The sequence below is a fragment of the Cylas formicarius genome, unplaced genomic scaffold (genome assembly GCF_029955315.1).
Source record: "Cylas formicarius isolate icCylForm1 unplaced genomic scaffold, icCylForm1.1 PGA_scaffold_9__14_contigs__length_23061073, whole genome shotgun sequence".
Taxonomy (NCBI): Eukaryota; Metazoa; Arthropoda; class Insecta; order Coleoptera; family Brentidae; genus Cylas; species Cylas formicarius.
The window spans coordinates 2,494,819-2,521,917 of record NW_026844365.1 but is presented as its reverse complement, the minus strand read 5'-3'; the positions used below and the strand labels follow the sequence as shown (position 1 = coordinate 2,521,917).

General features: G+C 42.2%; 1 protein-coding gene across 5 annotated transcripts; it reads right to left on the bottom strand.

Moving 5' to 3' along the window:
• Positions 1-27: 27 nt before the first annotated feature.
• Positions 28-26,962, bottom strand: LOC132707079 (SCY1-like protein 2). Of its 5 annotated transcripts, XM_060678745.1 has the most exons (14): positions 26,850-26,962; positions 24,643-24,964; positions 17,411-17,752; positions 17,238-17,358; positions 15,092-15,187; positions 11,810-11,955; positions 11,510-11,755; positions 9,745-10,294; positions 7,194-7,798; positions 5,054-5,131; positions 4,268-4,285; positions 3,692-3,841; positions 3,499-3,590; positions 28-2,031 (listed from the first exon to the last, which is right to left on the bottom strand). In XM_060678745.1, the coding sequence occupies exons 2-14, from the start codon at positions 24,811-24,813 to the stop codon at positions 1,872-1,874; spliced, it is 2,775 nt and encodes a 924-aa protein (XP_060534728.1). In that variant the 5' UTR covers positions 24,814-24,964; positions 26,850-26,962; the 3' UTR covers positions 28-1,871. The 5 variants fall into 5 exon arrangements, with proteins under 5 accessions (XP_060534728.1, XP_060534729.1, XP_060534730.1 ...); XM_060678746.1 differs by lacking the exon at positions 5,054-5,131; XM_060678748.1 differs by lacking the exon at positions 3,499-3,590 and having other exon boundaries at positions 1,861-2,031.
• Positions 26,963-27,099: the final 137 nt, after the last annotated feature.

Genomic DNA, 27,099 nt, shown 5'->3' with positions numbered 1-27,099 from the left:
AGGGGGGGGGGCGCGTTATTTTGACATTTTCTCTGAACGTTTTCGTTGGGAGGTTGGCGTAAGAAATCGAAAATAAAAGAAGTATTCCAGGCAGGTGTGTTCGAAAAAAGCAGAGTCGCAATCAAAACCATTTGCCGCACTTGTAAGGGGGTTTATTTATTGTGTTCTTCAATTTGTGAAAGGCGAATAAAACGCCCGCTTTAAAACATATCACATTGTATATTTCTCATATTATTAGGTTATGTTGCTTCAAACAATGGCCGTCCGTAGGACGTCGCAGAGTTCCGATTAGGCGTTAAGTGTTTGACCCCGTTCCAATGGCTTTCCTTATTTTCATTAGCCATTGCCATTACTTAAAGATATGTATATGAGAAAGCGCAACTTGGCAACAATGGCCCGCGGCCAAGCATTTAACGGATGCAGGGAAACCCTTCGACCCCTTCACAATTGTCGTTTGTACTTTCACTCTTTGATTGTATTTAATAAATATATACGGTCATATAATATCGATTCACATATACATAAGGAATATAGTCTATTTTTCTTCGACCTATATACACCGAATACTTTATTAATAGATTTTTTTTATACACATGATATGATTTTTGAATTGAGGACATCGTATTTGGAAGTTTTCTCACACGTACATTCAGATAGGAGAATTGATTCGCATTGGTATTAAATATCCGCTAGAAAAATTGTGCACATCACGTTACATAATAGCGCTATAAGATTGTCGACGACACACGAATAACGTGGAAATTGGAAGAAGAAGAAGAATAAGAAGAAGAACGGGGACCGGCGAAAACGTCTCGCTCGGCCGGCACGTTTGTAAACGGCGGACGCATCAGTTTTAGCTAGATTTAGTTAACCTCTCGCTCGATAACCTCGGCATCTGAAATATCTGGTAACGGGCAGAAGCATCGAAGCGGATTCGTCTGCTACATGCAAATCTTGGTTCGGCTGTCTTCGCGGGCCGCGGTACGGTGGCGCTAGTTTATAAGTTGATATTCTTCTTGAATATTAATTTACTCATGGATTTCAATAGGGATTACTGTAGTATTATCAGTGCGACGCATTACTTTAAACCGCCATGACGATACTTTAGTATTTGGACACAAATACTAGATGGAATTCGTAACAGTATGGGCGAGCTTCCCCTCTATCTTATATTCTTTGGGTTAACCTACCAACGTGTCATAAAACGTAATTTATTAATTCGTAGACGGAGCCGCGCATGTTTAACCTAATTACAGGAATTTCTTTTATCGACGCAAATAGTTTTCCACGCTACGGTGCGGTGGCGCTGTTTTTGACGTCTGACGTTAGTATTGCGCGCGTCCGCCGTTTACAAATACGCTTTCGACGCGTTAAAGCTACGTATCACTGAAAATAAGTCAGACTTACTCCGTGGAAGCGGTTCCCGAATGACCCTGTATACGTCCGCAACGGGTATTTCCTTAACTAAAAACAGAAGAGAAGAGGGACGAAAGCGGAAATGCGACAGAAACACAGTATCAACGACCCTTACGTTTATAATTATATCAACACTAATTAGTATCGTCGGAAAATACGAATATATGAAAAATATGGAATTGTATACTCTCTCTCTCGCTCTAAAATCTCTTTTTTTTGTATAGGCGATTGTCAGTGACAGTGTAAAGAATATAAACTCTATACTTGTATACGCGACATCATTTATAGAACAAGGCTTCGGCAAAAAGGACATTCTTTAATGATAGGCCGACGGTCGTCCCGCCCCCGTGGGTTGGCGACGTAGGGAGGGCGGAGCGGGGGCGGGACGCGCGCACGCACGCACACACGCTCACACACACACAGAGACACGGGCACGAGTGCGGAGGAGGACGACATCAAGAGACAAACACATCGGTACGTCCGTCCTGCGGTTCTGATTGTCGATCGGATTGCTCGCTTTCCAATTGCGGGTGGTGGGGGTCGGGGACGGGAAGGGGGCGGCCGACGCACCAGGCGGCGGGTTCGCGCTCACTGGCGTCCCGCGAACAGCTGGTACTGAAACAGGGAGAGGCGTGACGAAGACGTCGCGACGCCCGGCGTGACGGTGGGGGAGGGGACGCTAAAGCTCGTGCGTTCCTCGAAGATGGCCCCGCGGGCAAACGTGATGGTTAGCGTGGGAAGTGGGGGGTGGGAGGGGCCGTATGTGATGGTGGCGGTGGTGAAAGCGGCGGGCGACTTGGTGTGTGTGTATGAACGGGCCCCCTATAATTGAATATCGGGGAAGGGAGAGGGAACGTACCCAGCGAAGCTGGTCACTTTTTCTTCTTCCACTCCCGGGAACGCCACGATCGTATTCTCGAACGCCAGGGAGTCTGCACAGTTCATACTATGCGTAATGCCAAAAAGAAGTGACGGTGATGGTATAACCTTAACCTTACATTTGATTCGCGAGGGAACCATTGCACATGGCGGACATTGCTCTGTGCCCCGTTCCATATAATGTGGAAATCGGTTGAAATTAGTATCGTTTGATGTAAAATACTGCTTTGTATATTCGTTATCTGAAGTGATAGAGGTGCGGTGCCTATAAATTTGGGAAATGGTGTTCGTCTTATGCGGATGTATATGGATTTGTGATATATTTATTCCCTTATGTGTAAGTTAACACGGTTTCCGGTTGTATTATATATATTGCGGGAGCCGTTAGAAGAATCGGTCGTCATTTTATGACAACTTATTTAGAAGTTGTTCCACTGTTTGAATATTAATTCATTGGAGGGTGATTCGTCCAGCCTCTTGTAAGGCATTCTTCCAGGTTATAAAGAAAAGTCACCATTTATCGAGAAAATGGGCGAATGATCCCGACAGTCATGGCCCTACTACGGTAAAAAGTGATGCGCCGCAGGTGGCTATGATATTTTCGTGGTGAAGGTGTGGATCTTTGGCGCATGCGTCACGCCTCAACTGAGTTGCCACATTTCCGTAATTTTTCTAAAAACATTGACTAATTTTCATAAGAAAGCAAAATCATCATCATAATCTGTGCCATTCTTGTTTACATTTTTCGTGGTTATGATTTTCTCCGTACCTTTTTCGTGTTTTTGCGAAAAACTTGTTGTGTTTGTGGTCAATGATTATGCCTTATGTACATAAAAACAAACTGTTTTCCCCGATTTACGTAACCATACAGAGTGACGATGTACCAAAGCAGCAAAAGGATCTTGTCGTTTTTATTGTTGAGGTGGAACGTTTCTCATTATTTCTGCTACTTTTAATCCCCAATTATATATTATATATAGTAGAAACTTTTCTCTTTCGTTTGGGGACGTTCACTTTACCGTCACATTTTCAAGAATACGACTTTGCCGCCCACTTCCCCCCAATTCAAAATAAAAAGGACCCGGGTGTGTCACCGACGGCGGGGGCGGCGGCAATAGTGCGCCGCCGCCGCCGCCGTCACGACGGTGCTTTGGCGGTGTCGGTAGGTGGTATCGGTGGCGAGACAGAAAGTGGGGTCGTTACCGGCGGCCGGGGCGGCGGCGGCGGCGGAGGAGGCGGCCGTCGGCGTCGTCTGTCGTCGTCGTCGTCGCGGCGGCGGCAGGGCACGTGCTCAACTAAAGGTTATGTTCAGGGAGGGGCACTTGCGGACGGGCGGGGCGGCGGTCGCCCCCGCCCGACCGCCCCCGCGCTGTGGCGGGGCTGAGGGGAGCCTTACCATGCCGGATCCGAGCTGCTGGAGGAGGCCGCTGCTGCCGCCGCCTTGGGAGCCGCCCATGGCGGCAGACGGCCGCCGCGACCTTATGGACTGCATACTACTGCTCAACAGGAACGGCACGCTGCTGCTGGTGTTGGGCATCGAGCCGCCCTACGGACACGGTGTCGACAAAAGTTACGCGGGCGCGGAAATTTTATAAAATGCAAAATAGAGAGGACAATATAAAAAAACACAATATAGAGAGGAAAAGATTAAAAACGCAACATAAAGAGCAAAATAAATAAATAATAAAATAAAAATAAAAAGTAATAAATTAAATAAATAATTTTTTTTTGGAAAACTTTAGATAAAATGTAGGCGTTGCCTACATTATGAATTAAATGGTTGCATCATGACCCGAATTATAAAACACTCTGTAAAATAATTGAGTCACCGACTTTTTTCCAAGTTAAATATTTTTACAGTTTTGGCTCACATTTTTATGTCGCCACATTAATTATTTTTTAACAAACGCAAAATAAAGAGGAAATTATTATTAAAAACGTCCGGAGCGACCGCGACGGATATAATACTCACTATCATGCTCCGTGCAAGCTGAACAGAGAAAAACGAACGATTTAATGAGGCGGGCGGCGGTTCTCGTCGAAAGCGGAGGGGGGCGGGCGAGTAACGATAACAATATTTATATGAAAGGTCGATGGGGGGGTCGACAAAAATATGCAACACACTTGACACAATAATGGATCGCACGCGATGACGTGATGGGGACCTGGTGCTTGTTATGGAGACGACGATATACGCACCTCACCAAAAATTATACTGTCATGTACGTTACGAACTTTTTAATATATTTTTTTAAAAACACGGTTTATTTAGTACCACGAAATTGACCGAGGATGATTTAGGAACAGGACAAATCACTTCTTGTTTTGGGGAAACCGATCTTCGGGAAGATTCCTCGAGGTTTTGCAACTTCGCACTTTATACATTGTCGCACGCAACAAGTCTTTGTTCATGTTTTCATATAACAGCAACAAAACTCTGCAATTTAAAACGGAGAAAGTTAATGGAAGTGCCAAATCGTCACTTAACTGTTGAAGAGGCCGTTGTTCTTGTCGAGGAGGATCGAAGCCACACTAGCTGCTTGTCCATCTCTGGAGTTGTAAAATCCACGCTCAGATGACCCTACGTTTGTAATTTTGTTTAGATGGCGAGTTTTGGTGGTTAAGTAACTCTTTTTTGGCCTTATATAGGGGACAATTTCATTTCATCGCTGCAGTGAACTGGTCATTACAAGTGACGCGATAATTTTGGCGGGGTGCGTACACGGATAAACATCGACATGGCAACAAAACGACTTACGTATGACGTCGACGGGACCGAGAGGCTAGAGCCCTCGCGTGACACCGGACCGTACATCGAGCCGTATGCGATCCCGCCCTAAAGCCCAACGAATGTAACGGGCGGCGGAATTAAAGCCCGCCGGCGGTAATAGCTATTTAGTGCCGCGACGCATTTAGAACGGGCCGACTATTCTAGTCTAAGTCTAGCAGCTAACGGTCTAAGGGGGCGGACCGGCGCGCACTAGTTCGTCCCCCGCTCGGCCCAAAACTCGATGTCAATTAAAGATCGTTTTGTTTCGACCTGATCTAAAGTCGGACGGTAGAAAATTATGAATCTTTTACCATTTCGCAATAAAGCAGCGGGAAAAAACTACGTCACGCAAAGCTACGTGACATCAAATATTCAAAAGTGACTCCTAGGTTTCATCGTTAATGCGGTGTCATTAAAATGTACTAACGGGTGATTCGATAAGAGTTTCCACAATCGGAAATATTTTTGAAACGCCACTGTATTTGTTTATTATCATATGAGATTTCTAACCTCAAAACATAAACACAATTAGTCATACGACCGAACAACGTGTAAAAATTGTGCCAGCCTATTATGAACATGGTCGATCAAGAAAAAATGCATTTCGGGCTCTACCTGAATTTTTCGGCGAGCGAAATCGACCTTCTGGAATGTGGTTCAAAAATTTATAACTAACCTCAGAGTCCATCAACGTGCTCCTGCAGGTCGGCCAGCCGAAGATCCAAACACATCGATTCGTCATCGCTCTCAGCAAGTGGGCCTTACGTATTCAACCACACAGCGAATTTTAACAAAACACTTGCATCTACACCCAAATAACTCAGGAGCTGAACCCTCGAGATCATCAACAGCGCCGCGTGTTTGCAGAATGGATACGAGAACAAGGGGCGAAAATCATCTTTAGCGATGAGGCACATTTTCACGTTGGTGGCTTTGTAAACAAACACGATGCTCGTATTTGGGGATTAGAAAATCCAAGAGAGATTGTTCAAAGAGCAATGCACCCTCAAACTAATTGGCCCTTTTTTTTTCGAGGATAATGCGGAGAACGCTGTTACGGTTAATGGCGTTCGCTATCGAAACATCATGATATATGATTTTTTCTGGGAGCGGTCTGAAGGTAAAGGCAAGTTTCCTGGCCGGATTATCTCACGTAACGGCGATATCGATTGGCCGCCGCGATCATGTGATCTTACTCCCCTAGATTTTTTTTGGGGGTATCTAAAAAGCGGAGTGTCTAGAAATAAACCAAACACTATTCCAGAGCTGAAACAGGAGATTAGACGCGAAATAGCCGGCATAGAACCTGAATTGGGTCAAAAAGTGATAGGAAAATGACATCATCTTTCATACCTAATTGTGATACACTAATCTAAAATGGCAAATAAAAATGTTTGTATATTTTTATATTTTTCCGAGTTTTTTTGTTTTAATTTTGAATCATCCTTTATAAATAAGGCGTCTTTGCAAGGCACCGAGAAAATGATCAGAGTTTTCTTTCTATTACCGATTTGTACGCTTTGGAAACATTTGAAATGATTTCCACGTCTTCAATTATCATATTCGCTGCGTCGTGTACCTCGTGCGAGATACAGGGTGGTTAAAAGTAAAAGTTTTATGAACTTTGTGATATTGGTGCGCTTCGGATATTTTAAAATTAAAACTAACCAAATTCCATCTTCATCATGGAAACTGATACTTTTGTTATTTTTTCATTTAAACTCTTGACCCTTTTGACCATTGAAAATCAGACCCAACGTTTGTTCATATATAGGGCTCTAGTTGCTCACGATTTTCCCGCGAGATTTACTCAAAATTTCAGACTACTGTTTCTAGCATTATTGAATTCAAACTGAATTGTGGTGTAACCACAAAAAACCATCTTACAGGTTCATTTTATGCCTTTTTTAAACTGAAAGACTTATTTTCACCCGTCAGTCTCTGGAAAGTCGCAAAAAAAAAATAAAATTCTGACCTTTAAGGGACGTAAAAGGTACGAAAAAGCAAAGTAAAGTTTTTGGTCGCGTAAGGGGGAACCAGCGCGCGGGGGTCCCGGCCGGGTTGCATTTACTACCACCTCATCTAAATAACTATTACGCTAAGGGATGCCGTACGCTAGCGTACTTACCGTCGGCGGCGACAGGTTTACCGTGGAGCCCCGCCTTTCCTGGGGCCCGATGCTCGAGTGGCGGCGGATGGGGAGGCCGCCGCCTCCCGGCGTGCCCCCCGGCGAGGACGCGCACGAAGGCGCTATCCGGATCTTGGGCGTCATCAGCGTGTTGTCCGACAGCCTCCTGTTCGGGAACGCGTTCACCACCCGCAGGAAGTTGCTGTCGGGCGACGAGGGCGACGCCCCGAACCACCAGCCGCCGAGCATCCCGCCCGTCGAGTTCTTCCGCTGCATGTCCTCCGCGCTCGACGTCTTGCGCTGCTCGATCCGCAAATTGGGAATGTTGAAAGGCGGTACGTGCATGTTGTCCGAGCTGTACTGATGGCGGAGGGGCCGGTGCCGATCGGGACTCGGCAACGACAAGTTGTCCAACTTGAGCTTGTTGCGTTGATTGCGATCGATCTGGTCGAGCATGTCCTGCAGCACCTCGACGAGCACGGTGAACTGCTCGAGGTTGAGCGACGGGTTCACGGTCTGCGGCAACAGCGACGGCATCACCTTCGTCGCCATCAGATTCACGCTGAGCCCGTACTTTTTGTCGCTCAACATCAGCCGGTAAACGTCTGCGAATACCACAGTTGTTTAATCGCGGTATGGTCTGTTCATAGATATAAGAAAGTGACCAATCGCTTGCGAATGGGATTATCCAAGGACGGTCTTTAACATACAATGCAATATGATTATTACCTAAAGTTTCGGAATTTAAATTCAGGTAAAATTGTGGGCCGTAATAGAAAATAATTTTATACTTACCTGCGTTTAATATTCTTTGGTCTGGTATACTATTAAGTTTTAGTTTAAAAATTCCAACATCAACTGTATGGAAAATTGTGAATAACCCCATTTCAGCGAAGAAAAAAAGAAGCGATGCTGACATTTTCTCGAGTGTAGACGAAAGTGATCGAGATATAATACGGCCAGTTATACGAGGAACAAAGCGTGCCTACATTAGATATCTTAATTAGGAGGCTTGAAAAAGATGAAACCGGTGTTAAATGTGGCAGAACTACGTTATGAAAGTGGGTTTTAGATTTAAAAAAATTGACAAAGGGCAAGTTTTAATGGAATCTTTTCGAATTCGGAAATGGCAACTGGAATATCTAGAAAAAATTAGGATTCACAGCCTTGTGAGACACTTATGATACCCCGGAAAAGGGTTAATTTTAAGTAATTTAAGTAGGTAATAAAAATAATTTGTAATTTTATTTTAGATTTAAACATAAATACATACATAAATAAATTAATATTGTTTAGTATCTTTCCCAACAGTTAGTCACTTTCAACTATCTATGAACAGACTTTACTTCCTCCTTTACTTCTATGGCCATGTCTAATGGGATCATTCGGCCAATAATTCATCAACAGTTTGCCATAAATTGGGCAAGATTATTCGGGACAATTGCCCATTACCGACAAAGTAGAGCAAGTTTTGGTTAGTTAAAAATTTATGGACCACTCTCATCAACGAATTAAATGCACTTAGTTATGGGCCATTAACTATATCAGAGAACAAAAATATGTAACCTTTCCTTAACTTTACTAAAATGTTTTGGTGTAGCTTGATGTTGCTTTACTTTACTTTTGTAATAGTTATTTTTTTATAGTGGTTGACTGAGTGAAAGAAGTTCTTCAACGCCAACAGCGTTCGAAGATATGGCAAGTGCGTGAAAGTGCCAAGAAGTGTTTGCGTTTTTTTTTCCAAAAGTAAATGGAATTTTATGCAATAAATCCGATAACTGTTGGTATTCCTAAATGTAGCGAACAATATTAATGATGATTTATATCCGTTTGTTGGTCACGGTTTCGGTCCATTGAAATGAATTTAAAAAAATATATTTTAAAATTGAATTCGAAGTCTCAACACAATGGCTATATTATTTGTTCAAAAATCAATAGTTTTCAGTTTAATTATTATAATAATCTCCGAACCGTCCTCGAAATTATTTCTAACCCCAGTTCAGTTTTTACAAGTCCGTCTTCATAACATGTTTTTCTTATTGCTCCGACACATCTCTCAATATTGAAAAAGAATTTTTTTTAAATGTCTGTTCTCTGTCACCCGACACTGAACTTCGGGAAGTAGTCAACTACTTCCCGAAGTTCATTCGAACGGTCGGAACTACGGCCCGCAAAATATCGAATCGATCAGACGTCGGCGGTCGTCTTGGCGACTAGTTTGTGGGTTTTGATAAGAAAGTCGCTACGAAACAAAATATGCGTTCTAAATAGCGAGCTATCGACTCAAAATCTCACAGAAATTTCGATTTCTATGTCCGGATGGAACTTATTGACACTTTTCGAAAAGTTTTGATCGAGTATTGTTTCGTCACTTCATATCATTGCTCTTCTGCAGAGTATTTGCATGATTCGACACGAATTTTAAATACTATGTGGTGTAGTGTTCCCATGTACAGAGGTGCCGAGCGAGCGATTATTCTTTGAAGAAATAAAATCAGCGTCGTGGCCCTACAACGACCGAACGATCGTCACGACAACGGCGTGTACTCACTGACTACGCGCAGCGTGATCTGCGGGTCGGAGAGGCGGATCTCGTAGAGTAACGGCATCACCTCGTCGATGATCTGCGACTTGTCGAGCCTGTCGAGAATGCGCTCGACGCACGTCAACACGTTCGACACCAGTTTGAGATCGTTCTGGTTCCGTTCGTAGATGATCTTCGTCTTGGGCAGGACGATCCTTCGAATGGCGGTCTCGTCCAGGTACTCGGCGATGTTGGCGACCGCGACCAGGGCCGCGTTCTGCACTTGGATGGTGGTACTGTCGAACGCGTTGTACAGCATCGGCAGCACGTCGCCTCGTATGTCGTCACGCGGCGTCTTCTCCAGGATGATGTGCACGTTTTCGAGAAGCGTGACCGCCGCCTGGACCGTTTTCGGCGCCTGGAACACCGTGCGAAACGACGGCAATATCATCGACTCGTACTCCTCGATCGTCGACTCCTGAATGAGGTAGAGGACGGGCTGCAGTACCGCCGCGAGCACCTCCTGCGACCGCATCTCCTGCTGCAGCGACGGCCACACGTGCTGGTACCACAGTTTCTGGAACAGTTCCCTTTGTTACGGTTGTGTTTCAAAAAAAAAAAAAAAAAAAAAAAAAAAAAAAAGGTAAAATACTACATGAAATAGTTTTGAAACACAACCGTGACAGCCTTTAACCACCGTTTGATCACCGCGAGTCATTTCGTAAAGACGGAAGGGTCACGTGGGCCGTGGTAACTTTATTAGATAATTTAGTTAAAGAAGTATCAAGGAAACTTAATGCCTCACAGAAAAAAATTCCCGGAAAACACTATTTTTTATGTCACCTATATTAAAACTTAATTTTTTCTCGACAAGCCGTGTCAGTCTTATATGTCTGACGCGTCCAAACAAGATACAACAAGTATTAACCTGTTGCTTTGAACACAGCGTTGAACGTATGTGTAGGAATAATACCTCGTTACTGTGACTATTTCTTCATAAAAAAAATAAAATAAATATAAATAAAATTTAAAATAATTTCATAGGAAAATCTGGTTTACAATGAGACTTGCCAAAAAATATTTCCGACGCAATCGTCTAAACAAATGGTATCCAACTCTGAGGAAACAAGTTTTTCGACCCTTTAAATATGGATGGGATTAGTTGCGATTGGTAAATATAACTTCTTATTGATTTTTATAAAACTTCGGGATTCCTCCTGCCTACATTCGATAAGAAAACACCTTGTATAACGTGATTTAAAAAGACTATATTAGAAGGCGCTAAAATAAACTTAGGTCTTAGGTCTACAAAGCTATGTATTAATCCACTCTCTATATAGTGCAAAGAAAAATCATTCAGGCTGAAGCGGCAGGCGGTTCTGTCAAAAACTAAGAAACCTACATTTTGAACATTCGGATCGGGCAATGTTGCAGTGGTTCCAAGAGCAACGTCTTAAAAATGTTCCTAAATATTTATATAAAATGTTCCTAAGTAGATGTTGAAATATGTTCTACGTATTTCACTTTTAGGTCATTTGTGAGTTCTAGTTTTTCCCGTTTGACGCTACTTTAGCTCACGTACCCCACGACTTTATTTTTCAGGATGTGTCATGGCCCTAGATCTATCTATCATCTATTATTTTTCCACCAAATGATAACGTCTAATCGAAAAAGCAACAAAACTCCAGCCACACTGTTGCGAGCGTTTGGCCGTCCGGATCTCTGGATTTGTGTCGTATTGGGCGCCCCCTATTGCTAAAATATATTTCGAAACATCATTAAAAAGACGCACCTTGGGCACGTAGGGCAGCGCGTCTTTGAGCGTGTTCCTGTAAAAGTGGTTCTTCTGCGTGGGGTCCTTCATCATGATGGTGTCGAGGTTCTTGAGGGCGTGCACGCACGGATCGTCGAAGTACCGGATGAGGACCAGCAGCTGGGCGGTGGGTCGCTGCCGCGTGTCCTTGCTCAGCATCCTCGCCGTCACCTCTTGGAGCGGGGCCGGTATCTTGCCCAGGACGTTGTGCACCTGGTCCTCCAGCTTGAGAGGGGAGCGAGTCGTCAGACGCGCGTCTCCTCCAATTTAATCACTCACCAGCTCCAGCTGCTTCAGGTACGACGAGCTCGAGTTGTTCGCCTGGATGATCGGCCGGCCGTGGTTAAAGATGGCGCACACGATCATCCCCAGGGAGAACATGTCGCTCAGTACGGTGCACACCGACTGCGTCTGACACTCGGGCGCTGAATTGACGGTAATTTACAGTCGATCAAAATAGTCTCCGTACACATAGTTTTCTTTTAGTTTCTTCTTTCGCTTACACTTAGTGAGAAATACATTTCAAGTAAATACCGGCAACCCCATTAAGAGTAATAAAAATGAAATAAAAATCATTCGAAACACTTTATTTCAACGATAAATAATAAGGCATTTTTAGAAGCAAAAAACTATTTCAAATAAGTTTCCGTACACTATTATTTCTTATGATAACTTGAATAGTTTCTTAATAATGACATTAGGTCTTTTTGGAAGACATAAAACAAGCTTCCTTGCAACTTCTCTTATCCCATTTTTGTGGTCTTCTTTACTCGTAACCCCATGTTTTTTCACTCGCCGCTTGCATTCTTCCCACGGGCGCGTAAACGAACTACTGGGAAAACCAATGAAATAATGTTTTGGGGCACATAAGATATAACATAATTTATACATAAATATACAAAAGTTGAAATTCGACAGAAAACAACTAAAAATAGACAGATTGTTTTCCAAATACAATGATGATGATGATACAAAAAAAACGCATATTTGTGCGTGAGCGCACCACTGACAACATCCGCTTTCATTTTTGCTGATATTTTACAAAGAATGAAGCATGTAAATGCATATTACCCTTGTAAAAGGTGACCTTGATTATCATAACGCACGTCATCTATGGCAGGTGCAAGATTTCTTTGAGTAATTGTTTTATCACTTTTTAAAAGTCGCAAAGCAATGTAAGATTTGCAGAAAGCATACGTCTTCTTTTGAATTCCAGGGTTTCATCATCTGATGAGGTTTAGTAGTTGATGAATTACAGGACTGTTGAAGGACAGCTGTATCTTTCGGTGTAACTCGAAAGTGGCAACTATATCAGTTGGTGCCCCAAACTCTTGTAGATTTCTGTTATCGTTCATATCTTCTTCGTCAGTCACGGTATCCACGTCGGGTGGAATATAGACCGCGTCAATATGTATTGTAAGGACGGAGACTGTTCCACCAAGGCTCTATGGACTACCTAAGATACACAAAGTAGATGTCCCGTTAAGACCAATAGTTAGCGCACCCGGATCACCAACGTATTACTTGGCTAAACACTTGGCATCGCTGCTCCAACCACACGTAGGACACGGCACCAGTTACATCAAGGACTCCACGGACTTCGTGCGCAAGTTTCAAGATATCAATATTGAACAAAACGACATCCTTGTGAGCTTCGACGTCGTCTCACTGTTTACCAAAGTACCTCTGAAGAGTTGCTTGGACCTGGTGAACAGGATATTTCCTGTCGATATTTGCAAACTTTTTGAAGTCTGTCTGTCTGTCTGTCAAAAGTATGGGGTTATCAGAACCTTGACAGAACGAGCCCGTAGGATTTGCGAACCGGAGAACCTCCAGATGGAATTTACACCTAAAACACCTAAAAACTGCTTTCAAGGCAAATGGCTACAGCAAGAGGGAGATCGAGAGATCAATGAACTCGAGATCATCAAGATCACGGGATACCGAACAACGACCCTCCACCTCCCACGCATATCTGCCGTATATTCCGAGTGTCACCGACAGGATTGGCAGAGTATTGAAAAGACACGACATCAAAACAATCTTTAAGCCTACAAAGAAGATCCAGCAGACCATCAGGTCAGCGAAGGACAAGAGGGGCTCACTTTCAGCTGCAGGAGTCTACCGCATTCCGTGTTCATGCGGAAAGGTCTACATCGGGACTACCAAGAGATCAATGGGAACGAGACTTAAGGAGCATAAAGCAAGCTGCAGGCTAGGACATACAGAGAAGTCTGCAGTAGCTGAACACGCACTGGGCAGCGGGGAACACAGGATACACTTTGATAGCTGTAAGTTACTAGCATCGGTCAACGGCTATCACAACAGACTAGTCAGGGAAGCCATTGAGATACAAAAACACCCACACAATTTCAACCGAAAGGAGGAGACCGTTAGACTCAACCAAATCTGGAATCCGATCATTAGGAACGCCCGAGCAGTACCGATCGATATCCCGAGACCAACCGAAGCGGAACAACCCCGCCCACCACCAATCGCCATAAATACAACCTGCGCAGGAGAAATCGTCAGTCTACGTCCAACATCGGAGATGGATGGGCCTCTGAAGAAGCTCGCCACTCGTGCTAGCGAAACGTTAGGAAGTAATTCCAATCGACGACGGCCTTTAAACCCGAATCAAGATAATAGCTTATCAACGGGCCGCGAAAGCCTTAACCAATTTATCATGTTCTGTAAATTTTTTTTCACGTTATTTTTAGCATAAATTTACAAGGAATAGCGAACACACCACTGGCACACTTGAGGTTCTCCCATCGCATCGTCTTTATAAGCTGTTTTTAACATTGAAACAGTTTCAGCAGCACTTTTACCGAGCGGAAAACAAAATTTCACAGCTGCACGTTGTTCTTTTAAACTTGCCATCGAAAAAAACGAAATAACAAAAAAACAGCTTTAACAAAAAATGTGAACAAAACGATTAATAAAAAAGATTAATTTCAAACGTTTTTTTTTTTCGATTTTTTCCCGAAATTGATGGTTTCCTTCGCGCAGCGTTGCTCGTTGCAAGCGGTTGCTAATCGTAAAGGTGTGGAGCGCTTGTTTTACAATTAAATCCAATTTTTTTTACAACAGAAGACTTTTCTCGTGCAGTTAACCTCCAAGTGCATACTGTACAGTTACAATTACTTAAAAGTGGCGTCAAAAATAAACAAGCCCAATTCATTTGTTTAAGCGAAATTTGATACAAGCCGACTTGATAATTAACGGTTCTACCTGCAGTTCCAAATAGTGATTTATTAAAGTGTCCGGGCACTTATTTGACATAGTTTCTTTCTTCTAGAACTTAAATGCAAGTGAACGAAGAAACTAAAAGAAAACTGAAAAAATACTATGTGTACGGAGACTTTTTTGACCGACTGTATATGAAGGGGCGACGTCTGACGCGCGTCGCGGCGCCCCGAGTGAATAATGACATCGCCGTCGGGTGTCGGCGTCGACAAACGACGACACGAATAAAAGAAAACGCGCGAACGATTAATATCCGGAGGGCGCCGCGACGCGTCGTTCATTTGGGGGGGGGGGGGGAGGAGCGTGTCTCACCCAGGTAGTCCAGGTTGGGCTGCGCCATTTTCGACAGTCTCGACGTCCACGGCTGACACGCGACCGGCTCGACGCCGTCGACGTCGGTTACCCTCTCTGGAAATGAGCGTCGCGTGACCGACCGCCATATAAAATTTGATCACTTAACGCGAGTTAACGCGAGACGCCAGTTTTCGGTAAACGATCTTTTATACAGTTCCATCAGCATATTTCAAAAATATTTTTAGACATGCAAAATGGTGGTCTAAAAAAGTGTGACGTCATAAAATCTTTTTCTTTTAAATGACACATCGCACATGCAGAAACCGTCAATGCATACAATCTGCAAACACGGAACGTTCAAGACAGACATTAGCGATATTAGAGTATCTCCTAATATTATATTAATACTATGCTCAGGAAGCCATCAACGGTGTCGCCTCCACAATCCAGAAACACTTAAAGGACGCTACGAAGTAGTCAACTGTCGAAATGAAGGCACGGCCAGTAACCCTAAACATCATTCAGATATACGCCCGACATCTACATCGTCGCAAGACGACCTAGACAACTTCTATCAAGAATTATGAATAGGGAGCTGACAGCTAATGATCGTGGTGCTGACCGATACCTGGTTGACCCTACCAACACGTAATCTCAAAACGATCAGCAGGAGCATAAATAATGATAAAAAGTCATATGTACCAGCCTCGAGATCTTTTTAAAAAAGTTAGAATGCTTTCACAAACATTCCGACCTCATTATCGCCCAATCAAGGATCCCCATGGGATTAGGTTAACAACCTGAAATCACGCAACACTGCGAGAATCTGATGGCTTCAGATGATGAGGACGAGGATCTAGTAGAACATATCCAGGAACGCGAACCAGCTATACCGGAATCTGAAGTAGAAGCCGCTTTGCGCAAACCTAATAGTCACAAATCTCATGGATCAGCTGAAATCTAAAGAACAACGGTAAGAAAGGCATAGATCTATTGCATCAGATCTGCGCAAAGGTCTGGGAAAACGGTAAACGGCCCTCTGCATAAAAAAACAGCTAAAGACGAATGCGGCAATTATAGAACCATCGCTCTGCCAGTAAAGTTCTCTCGCAAATCATACAGGAACGATTGAAGAATTACCTTGAAAACTAAGTCTCTATTGGCGAGAAGAACGTGTCAAACTTTCGATAGTTTTGGCACAAATTGGACAAGAAGTGTTTGAACTCCTTCAACGTGTGGAAGCTGCGAGTTTGGAATCAGGCCTTGATAGGTCCAAATACTGTCTGCTGATTATGGATAGACCTCGGATATTCCCAATACCACTTCGACCCATTCATGATAAAGAAACCGGGGACACTGTCATCTATCTTAGGGGCAAAACTAACTAGCAAAAATAGGATAGCAAAAGAAGCTTTTAGGAGACTGGCTAAAATCTGGTAAATGTTCAGAAAATTACAACAAATGCCAACTTATGAATCGACATCTTGAAGCGTTTGAAATGATAGGCTACCGCATATTTGTATCAAAAGAACCTCATTGCAAGGTGAGTAGTTTCCTTTTGCCTATTCTATCGCCAAATTCGTGCAATTTGTACCAATGTTTTCTTTTTTTTTTCTTCAACGGGAGTAGTTTCGTTTTCTACTTCAGGATTTAATCAAGGTTAAACGGAGGAGAAGATTTTTTTTTTCAATTTGAGTTTATTATGTAAAAGGAAGTTAAATTTGCCAAAAAAAACAAAACGTGTCATTTATAAAATACATATTTTATGACATCATACTATTTCGCGCCACCCTGTATATTTAACAATATTTTTAAAATATGCATCAACCCACATCCTACAACTTTTGTATTACACTTTTTTCCTACTGTTGGAAAAAAGAACGAAGCGACCTTTTGTCATTTATTTTGTAAAAACTTCACGCTTATCAAGTTCAACTTCAACTTACATCCAATGTTCGTAACGGTATCATCAACTCGTATTTTTTTAGAAACGAACAAGGAAACCATGGTAGGTGTGATTTGACACCGACTATTCCATTGTTAACCATATCACGAAACTAAGTTTATCGAAAAAAAAAAGTGTGTTTTTAAGTCGATTTACTTCCAACTCCAACTATGCAACTTTTTTTTCTATCGTTCGAAATTCGCAAGCTATTTCGTTTACCGTTGAATTCCAACCCGGCGAGCTTCCACGTGCCCTTCTTGGTGACCAGCACGCTCGCCGGACATACGTTCCGGTGGATCACGTGCCCGGAGAAGTGCAGGAACGACAGCGCCTCCGTTATCTGCGACCTATACATTGAGGACGGCCGTTTCCGAGCCGAAACGCGTTCTCACCTGAAGTATACCGTACTTGTACTCGATATCGAGAAAGTTGTACTCGCGTTGGAGGACGGCCGGTCGGCCGGGAGGCTGCTGCTGGGCGGCGGGGGCCGAGCCCCCGATCGCCGCCTCCTGGAACGCCAAAATGTTGGCGAGACTGGCGAACACCGGCTCCGTGGCGAAAGCGAGGGTGTCCGCGCACTCCTCCACCGTGTGCAGCACGTGCAGGATCTTCGGGTGGCGGAAACGCTCCAGCTGCCTCACCGAGTTCCGCAGAATTTCCGTGATCGTCTCCTTGCGTTTCGGCTTGTGCAGCTTCTCCGCGCTGCGCTTCTCGAAGATGAACACCGAGCACTCCTGTGGTAAACGCGACCCAATTAGCATTAGTTACGTATACAACCTCCTTTAGTTTCCTAAAGTTACGTAGACAACCTCCTTTACATTTCGAATAAAAGCGCTTCTATTAAAGGACGTGGTACGTGGAAAGTTTCCGACCTCGCTGCGAAGTTTAATTATAAATTTATAGTTTAAAAAACAAGAGTGTTAAAAGTAAATAAATTGTTTTTTAGAATAGAGAGTATACTTTTATTTAAAACGAAAAAAAAAATCAACAACTTCTTATTCCAGTAAACGACTACAGTTAATTTTCTTAGGTTGGAATTCAGTTACATGCTCTAACCCGATAATGGGTACATAAAAAAAGAAACTTATCCGCTATCTAAAAAAGTCTCAACTAACTTTGTTCGATTTCTTTTATCAATGCGACTGTTTAGAGCCAATTTTCCTTCTCCAATGTATTCTTTGCCGCATACGCACCTTAAATGGAATTTTGTCTTTGACGTGACCCATTGGCTACGCCTACACACGCAACGTCATATCTCTCTTGGTTTTATCATGATAGTTATTGTGCGACCAAAAATATAGTGCATTTATGGCTTTGACGTTTTAAGTATTTATGTATATTTGCGATTTTTATACAACTTAGAGTCGTTTCTCTCATCCTAATCGCCAACGCTTTCTGTCTCTCCAGTCCTCTTCTTGTAGATTTCTTTGGGTCATTGCGTTTCTTATACCGTCTCCCCATGTGTTTCTGGGACGTCCTCTTTTTCTTTTTTCTGGAGGAACCCAATTCAATATTTTTTTTGGCCATCGGCATTCGACATAGGTGGCCGTACCATTTTAAACTTTTGGCTTCTATAGTGTCAACAATGGTTTTATCTCATTGTTACTTATATTGTCTAGCAGTGTTAGTCCACAACAGCGTCTCCAGCAGTCCATTTCCATTGCCAATAATCTTTGACGTAAATAATTCGTCATTTCCCATACTTTGGCCCCATAGGTTGTAATACTCTCCTACAATGGTCTTATAAATCCTGATTTTAGTTTCTGGTCGAATTTGGGTACTCCACAGTATTCCATTTAACCGCTTTGTTGCATGTTTTCTCTGTCGGATGCGGTTCTTAATTCACTAGTGCCACTCTTTGTTATATTTACTCCCAAGTACTCGTAGGAATCGACACATTTTATAATTCCATGATCTAGGATTAAATCTCTGTTTGTGCCTCCTGCGATAAGATATTCTGTTTTTTTCATATTAATTGATAGAGCCCAAGACTTGTACGCCTCGGTCAGTTTCCTGACCATATAGTTTATATCATCCTCATCATCAGCAAAAATGACCTGGTCATCGGCAAAGTGCATTCTGAAGAGTTTATCATTACCAACAGAAATTCCCAAGTTTCGGCAGCTGCGTCTCCAATGTCTTAACGTGGTGTTCAGGTATATCTTAAACAAGGTAGGAACGATTGCACATCCCTGTCGTAGGCCTTTAGATATTGGAAATTCCTCCGATAATTTCGTACCCAATAATCTATAAATATAATATGTGTTTCTAAATCCCGAGCCATTCTTTTTTCTAGTAGTTGTTTTAAACAGAATAAGTTATCAGAGCATGATCTGCCTGCACGGAAACCATTTTGTTTATCAGGAATTTGTTGTTCTATTCGTGTTTTAATGATGTTTCCATATAATCTTGAAAGTGAGTTTGTTACACTAAGTCCTCTATAATTGGAGCATAATTTCCTGTCACCTTTTTTATGTAAATTCGATATGTAGGCAGTTTTCCATTCTGGGGGTAATTGTTCGCCTCTCAAGGAACAATTGAAAACAAATGTAAGTAGTTGGAAGAGTAAGTTTGGTCCATTCTTTAAAAGTTCGATGGGAATTCCTTTTGGCGTTAGATAAAAGATTAGAATCTTACAATTAAACATTGTTTGAAGGTTCTGTTTTTTAACACTTTCAAATGGTAGATGGTAGTCGAATGGAAGGCGAACTACCCCAGCAGATAAAAAGACCGATCATTTGTCTTCAAATGCTAAATATACTTTTATAAGAAAGACATGAAATCTTGACCCCCGTATCATTGTATATTTAACCCGATTGAGATGATTTAGTCTGAGTTGAAAGCGCATATAAGAAAAAATGACACTGCACCAAAATTTCATCGTCGTACCGTCGTAACAACTCAATTTTTCTTATATCTTTTTAAAAACTTTACGCAAGCGTTCCGCAATTTTATTTATTGGCATTTAGTATTTACAGACTCATTTTCGGTATATTTTAGTTATGAAGTGCGTCAAAAAAGTCACAAAAAAAAATTAATTAATTTTGATTAGTGACGGTCATGCGGAATACAGTAGATATCAGCTGGTGGGCTTTGAAATCATAACGCTAGCGTGAAACTTCTGATAAAATAAATATTCGCAAGCCAAATAAATTAACCGATTTAGAGTTAGAATAATTAATGAATGACAATCTCGATGACGCTGACATAGTGATAGTGAAGAAGATAATGATGATGTTCCGGAAATGATAGATTCTGAAGATGATATAGAAAGAATAAATAACGATGGTGCTATAGTGAGTGAAATAGTGTCTGAGGATGTGATTATAGAAGAAGAAAATGACAGTGGTGATGCGAGCAGTGTAATAGAGACTGACGATAGTGAAGAAATCTTAGAAGAAGGTAGATTATTTTATCGAACCAAAGATAACATAAAATGGTATAAAATGCCACTTCGACAGAAACGATGAAGAGTTGCAAATATAATTAGGAAAAAACCTGGACTAACCAAAACCAAAAACCAAAAATAGCTGAAAGCAAGCCAGTTATTACAAAGTATACCCACCATCAATTTTACAACAGGTTCATAAACTTAACAGACATGACATTTTCCAAAAATGAAGTTGAATTTCCGGAAAAAGGCTTCAACTTTAACTTACAACACTCGTACATTAATAGAGAATTCGACTGTTTAGGGATCGATTGTGAATTAGAAATTAAGCGATTCTAGTTTCAATAAACATGTATTAACGAATATAATAAACTCTCAATTAGTAGATAACAACAAACACAAAGAAATTTCTCAAATGTCACTAGTTAAAACCATCGAAAACAAAGCTTCTGAAAATAACATAATATTTACACGTGCAGATAAAGGGAAGACAGTCATAGCTATCGATCTCCCAGAATATATTTGGAAAACCAACAATATTCTTAAACCAGAACTTGTCCGAGTTATTTCAAAGACAAATCAAGGATGTAATTACTAGCTCCACACTATTTAGTGACAAAGACAAATATTTTTTAACAATTATTTTTTAACAATTATTAGACCAGTCGTGTCTTATGTAACAGCTCCAGCAGTTAAACTCTGTAAAAAATTAGTAAATATTTTAAAGTTCCACACAGATTTTAAACCAAAATTTGCAATAAAAAATTCTTTTGAATTAATCAACAAGATTAAAGATATATAAATATATTGATGTGAATTTAATGGATAGATTTATATCTCTAAAGAAGGTTTGATTATGGGAAACCCACTTAGTCCCTTGTTGGCCGAGTTTTTTATGGATGATTTGGAAAATATCATACTAGAACATATTTTAAGTAAAAGTTTTTTTATGGTGGTATAGATACGTGGAGGATATCTTTGCTTGCTTTGTTGGAACGGACAGACAATTGAATTCTTTTTTAAATTATATTAATTCATTACATAATTGTATAAAATTCACTATCGAGATTGAACAGGATAACTCTATAAATTTTTTAGACTTAGTATTACAAAAGCGCAAAACAAATTAGATTTTTCAAAACACCCAAATCAAACGCAACCTCTACAACGCATATGGAAACCAAACGGATGCTGTTGAAATAACGGCATACATTTTGATCTTAGATGCCCTTCGAGCTGTGTGTACCACTAGACCAGTTATTCCTGCAACTTTGTCTCGCTCACGTTTTTAATTGTTGACGAGTTTTTTTCATTTTGACGATCCCAAAACAAGGGAAGTCAGAAAGAAAAACTGATAAGCTTGCACCGGTAAGAGAAGTTTTCAACATGTTTGTGCACAATTTCAAAAAGTGTTATAATCCCGGAAGCCATATTACAGTAGATGAGCAACTATTTGGATTTAGAGGTCGTTGTTCATTTAGAGTTTACGTGTAAAGTGAACCAGATAAAGATGGTCTGAAAATTTGGGTGGCAGCAGATAGTGAAAATTCATACACTATAAATATGCAACCACACTTGGGAAAAAATAATAATACAGCAGAAAATAATCTAGGCGAAAGAGTCGTCTTAGACCTTGTCGGAGATCTAGGAACCGGATATGGCATAACCACAGATAATTTTTGTACTAGCAGATGAACTATTAGAGAAACAAATGACACCTTGCGGAACATTACGAAAAAATAAATCTCACATTCCCGAAGGACCCTTGCCAAAACCTTATAAACCTGTTTTTTCGTCAATGTTTGGTTTTCGGAAACAACATACAATTGTATCCCATGTGCTTAGCAAGAATAAGGCTGACCTTATGTTGTCAAAGCCAAAAACAAAAGGTGCTGTAGACACTACCGATAAAATGGTAAAAGAATATTCAGCTCGTCGAGGTTAGCGCCAAAATTTCCCGGCCTGACATAGATGCAGCTCCAGGGTCTCGATAAAACTTTGTCTTCTTTTAAATATGCATCTTAGTAGGCTGCGAAAAAAAAAATTGAAGTCTTGCGTCAAATAGTTTTTTTATTGATAGCATTTTAAACAGTGTCAAATCATATGTGCTGGAAATGTTTCCAGAATTGGAAAAGCGCCATGTTATTTGTGCAATAGAAAGAAACATCGCAAGTCCGGGCAACAATGTTGCGACTGCAAAGATTTACATGCACCGACCATAGTGTAAAACAGATAATTTGCAGGTTATGTATGGAAAAACGTAAGAATTAATATGAGTAGAGGAATTCGTATAACTTTTTTTTTACTTTTCGGAAATTGTTTTGTTCAACTATTTCAATAAACATAATATGCATTATACATATTTTATTTACATTAACTGTTCAACAAAGCGTTCAAATTAGAGTGGGGGTACAATGGTGTTCTGCGTAACTTTTTAAGGTTAAGGTTAACGTAATTCGGTAAGATGTAGAAAAACGAGTAACAAACTATATTATTATTATTATATTTAATATTTTTTATATGTATAAATGTAATACAATAGAACGTAATAAATTGTTACTTTGTACTAATTTTTTTACGTGCATGTTTCAAGAATTTGCTAGAACGGTCCTGGAATGGGGGTATAAGGGGCTGCGGTTTTGGAAACAGTAATCACGGGATCGGTTGTAAAAGCACTATAATTCTGGTCCAAGTATACCAAAGTTTCGGTCACTTTGGACGCGTCCTGCTTCGTGTCGTTTGAGTGAGTCGATGTGAGTGTGAAAATGGAAAAAATTGAGTGTGGAGCTGTTATAAAATATTTGTTTTTGAAAGGCAATACGCTTACGCAAATTAAAGTTGAGTCGGGCTGTGTGTCTGGGGACTCTGCACCGTTATTTACGTTATCGACGATGATATGGCGAAAATTCATCAAATGGTGTTAAACGACCGTCGAATGAAGTATAGAGTTACAAGGAGGCTATGTAGAAAAATGTCGTGTATCATCGTTGGGTCGAAAACTTTTCAAGCAACCCCCGTAAATCGTCTCTGTCTTATTCGATATTTATTTGCGGCCGCGGTTTAGTGGAAATTGTGTTCAACGTGTACGGTATTTTCGAACGTCGAGTTTGAGAACAAAAAGCGCCGGCGCGGGTGTCATTCAAAACGAATTCAAGGAAATTTGCGTCTCCAAGATTTCATTCTAATTTGTTTTCTTCCGGGTAACTGATCTTGACGACCAGGCGGAGTCATTTTTAAGAAGGTCCATGCATGAAGGTCCTAAACAGTTTTGCTGGCTCAAAAAAGCATACCTTTTTTTTAATGCAACGCCCTATTTTTAAGTTTTGAATTCGTCTTGAAATACTTCAACTTTTTTTATTAATTATATAAGACACCTAATAGTTTTTCCAATATCGTAATTTTTATTAAAAAAAAATTTCTGGTTCCGGTCGGTGGGAGAGGGCGTAAAAGATATACGCAACGAAATTTTAATTAGATGCTACAGGGTGTCCAAAACAAACGAAAAATATCGATTTTCTTAAACGTAATTTCGAGTAGAAGGATCAAACCAGGCACGGTCCTCGGGACTTCAGGGCTAAAATAAGCCTCGAAATAAAACTGAAAATCCAAACTTTTCGATGCGATTCGACCGCGACTATTTATTTTATCCAGCGGCGTCCGCTTTTTATATCCGGCTCGACTTCTATCGACGTCAAGTTCGAAGCCGATATTTATTTATTCGGGGTAAATAAAAGGGACTCTTCCAACGGGAGCGATAAAATCGAGAATCCATTTCCGATGCCGCATATATTTGCGCAGCCCCCCACTAACACCCCCTTCGACCCACGCCGCCCCTTCTCGTGCGTACAGTTTCGCATATAAACCCCATTGTGCTTCGAGGCGTATACACAGCTTCCAAGATACTGGGTGTGCGATATTTAACAACGTAGAATTTTGTTTTTCTATAGTGCTCTTAAGGATCGCCATGGAACTTTCGAATTGTATAGTGCGTGCACCCTGTACAAAGTGTACACCCTCGTCGAAATATAAAAATTTGCACCGTTAATAAAGGAGTTTTATTTCGCAACTAAAGTAAATAATAAAAATTTGCGAATGTCACAATCCTAATTAAATAAAAGTTAATTTTTCTATTGTTTTTCCGGGATCTACGTTAACGAAACGAACTTTTTTCTATTTTCTGTTTTTTGTAAAAGTGATATTTGGGTGGATAAATAATTAAGGAATTGCGCTTACTTTGCCGTCGCTCTTCCGGTAAGCGTCGTGGATCTTCCAGACGAGTTCCGGGCCCGCGCTAGCGATCTGCTTGCCGATTTCGAAAAACTGACCGATGGGGTTCGTCTCGACGGGGGTCTGCGCGCCCCCGCCGCCGCTCCGCAGCTTCGAGAACATCGTGGTGGCGGGCATCCGGCCGGCGGCCTGGTTACATGGCTCGCCGCCGCCGCTCGCGGGCGTCCCGAAGAAGGACGCCCGGTCTAGTAGCCGAAACGTTGTTGCTCGCTCGCCCCTAGGTCGACCTGCGACCCGCGTCCCCTTTCGTCGCACATTCCGGGTCGATCTGCAACAACCACCGCGTCCGTTTTAGTCCGACCCGCCGCCATTTACGAATAATTTATCACGCGTCGTAGTCGTTTATTTACGTGCGGACTCGTGTATAGACGGGCCGATTTTCGCTTCACAATTATTTAATTTACGGACACACAATAGTTCGCACGTATCGGCCAACTCAGACCACAGTGGAAGCCCGGCCAAAGAGACGTAACCATAATATAATCGAAACTTCAGAGCAAAGAATAAACACGGCACTCTCTAGTCAGTGGAATCAATAGAACTCGATTTGTAAACTGCCAAAGTGACATTTTGGATAAGCGGCGTAGACAAAACGACTCGGCGCGACATCTACAACAGCGCCGCATAACTAGTTAAAGTTAGTTTGACGGTGCCCGTGTAGATGCCGCGCCGAATATTAACTTTAATGGAATTTTTTGTTTAAAAATTAAACTGAGGTGGCTTTTACTTTTTACTTTGGTGGTCACTGACAAGGCAAACAAGTCTGTACGGAAGAAAGAAGAAATACGGAAATATTTATTGCCAAAAATTCCTTTTACATAAAAAATTAAGTGGCAGGAAAATATTACTTCTCTTAGATAACTGCCCTGCACATCCCCATATTCCAAATCTACGGAATATCGAATTGCCAAAACAACAAGCGAATTACAGCCGATGGACCAGAGCGTAATAAAAAATCTCAAGAGTCGATACAGAAAAAAAAAACATTTTAATGGAAATGATCAAGTCCGAAGACAAATTTTCCATTAATATGCTAGATGGAATCAATTTTATTAGTAAAGGCTCGAGAGAGGTGACAGCAGAAACAATTCAACACTGCTATCGTCATGGAGGACAAGATTTTATAGTGATAGAACAGTATTTGCCTACAACAGCAGACTTGACAACAAGCAAGAAAGGGCGAGGAAGAGCACCAAGAGGAAGAAGAAGATGAACAAGTTGATCTGGGACCACCACCAACCATTCAACAAGCCCTATATTCAGTTAAGCTGCTTAGAGAAATTTTTTATGTATCATGGTGAACTAACCAAAGTAGGCATACTAAAAAAATTCAAAAGAAAATGACCGATTATTTGTAACATTAACATTACATATTTAGCATATGTAAAGTGTACCAAGAACTTTGTCCCGTGGGTTTTAAATACAAGAAGAACCGAGATCGACGGCGTTCGCCCCCGGGGGCGGCGCCCGGCACTTTACGACCCTTTGGCGAGAATCGGAGATCGACGTTTGGCCCCGGCCAGGCGCCGAAAAATCTCCATATTTAAATCGGGCTTTCTCTCTCTCTGCGGAAAAGAGACGTTTCCCCCCTTTAATCTCGCGCCGATTCACGCTTGAGGGGGCCCGTCGGGACACCCCGAAAAAAATATTAAATCTCCTCTCGGGTTTATTTATAGCGGGAGGGTTCTGCCCCCTCCCGAAATCGATACGGCCGCGCCCCTCTCGTTTTCGGGGATTTTCGAAAAAAGAGAAAAAATCGCCCGCCAAAAGCGCATCCCATTAGCGACATATCGACGTCCACCACACGAGCGTCTATATTTATCCAGACGCCTACCGACGTCGCGTCGGGCACCTGTTGTGCGACCCATCGATCGCGCCGTGGCCCCCACCCCCACCCCCCGCTCCGGAAACGCGACGTTTTTCGGCGGAAAATAAAAAACGGGGCGACCGCGGCGCCGCGACGCGGAAATCGACGCTACTAAATCGGAAACGGATTTAATCGCGTCCCGATTGCCAGGGGCGGCGCGCCGGAAATTACCCTTAAGGGGGGGCGCGTCGCGCCCCTCCGACCCGAATTATTCGCGACGCCGCCGACGGCTCGCGACAAATTGGGGCCTTCGGGTGGAAAAACGGAGGCGTTCTGCGGTTCTTACCTTCGTCGTCGAAGCTTCTCCGCGGGCACCTCAAAAAACCTCAAAAGATCGCGACGTAGTTTCGCGCGCCACGCAACAGATGCCGAGCGTCTGGAATGTGCCGTCGGAGCGACGCCAAGCCTCGGACTACCTGTTGAGGCGTCCCGGACGCCGCACCTGCAGGGGCGGGAGCGACGCCTGCGCCACCTGATGGCCCGGATTTAGACGGAGGCGAGGCGGCGGGCCACCCTCGCGAATGTAGGCATGTGGG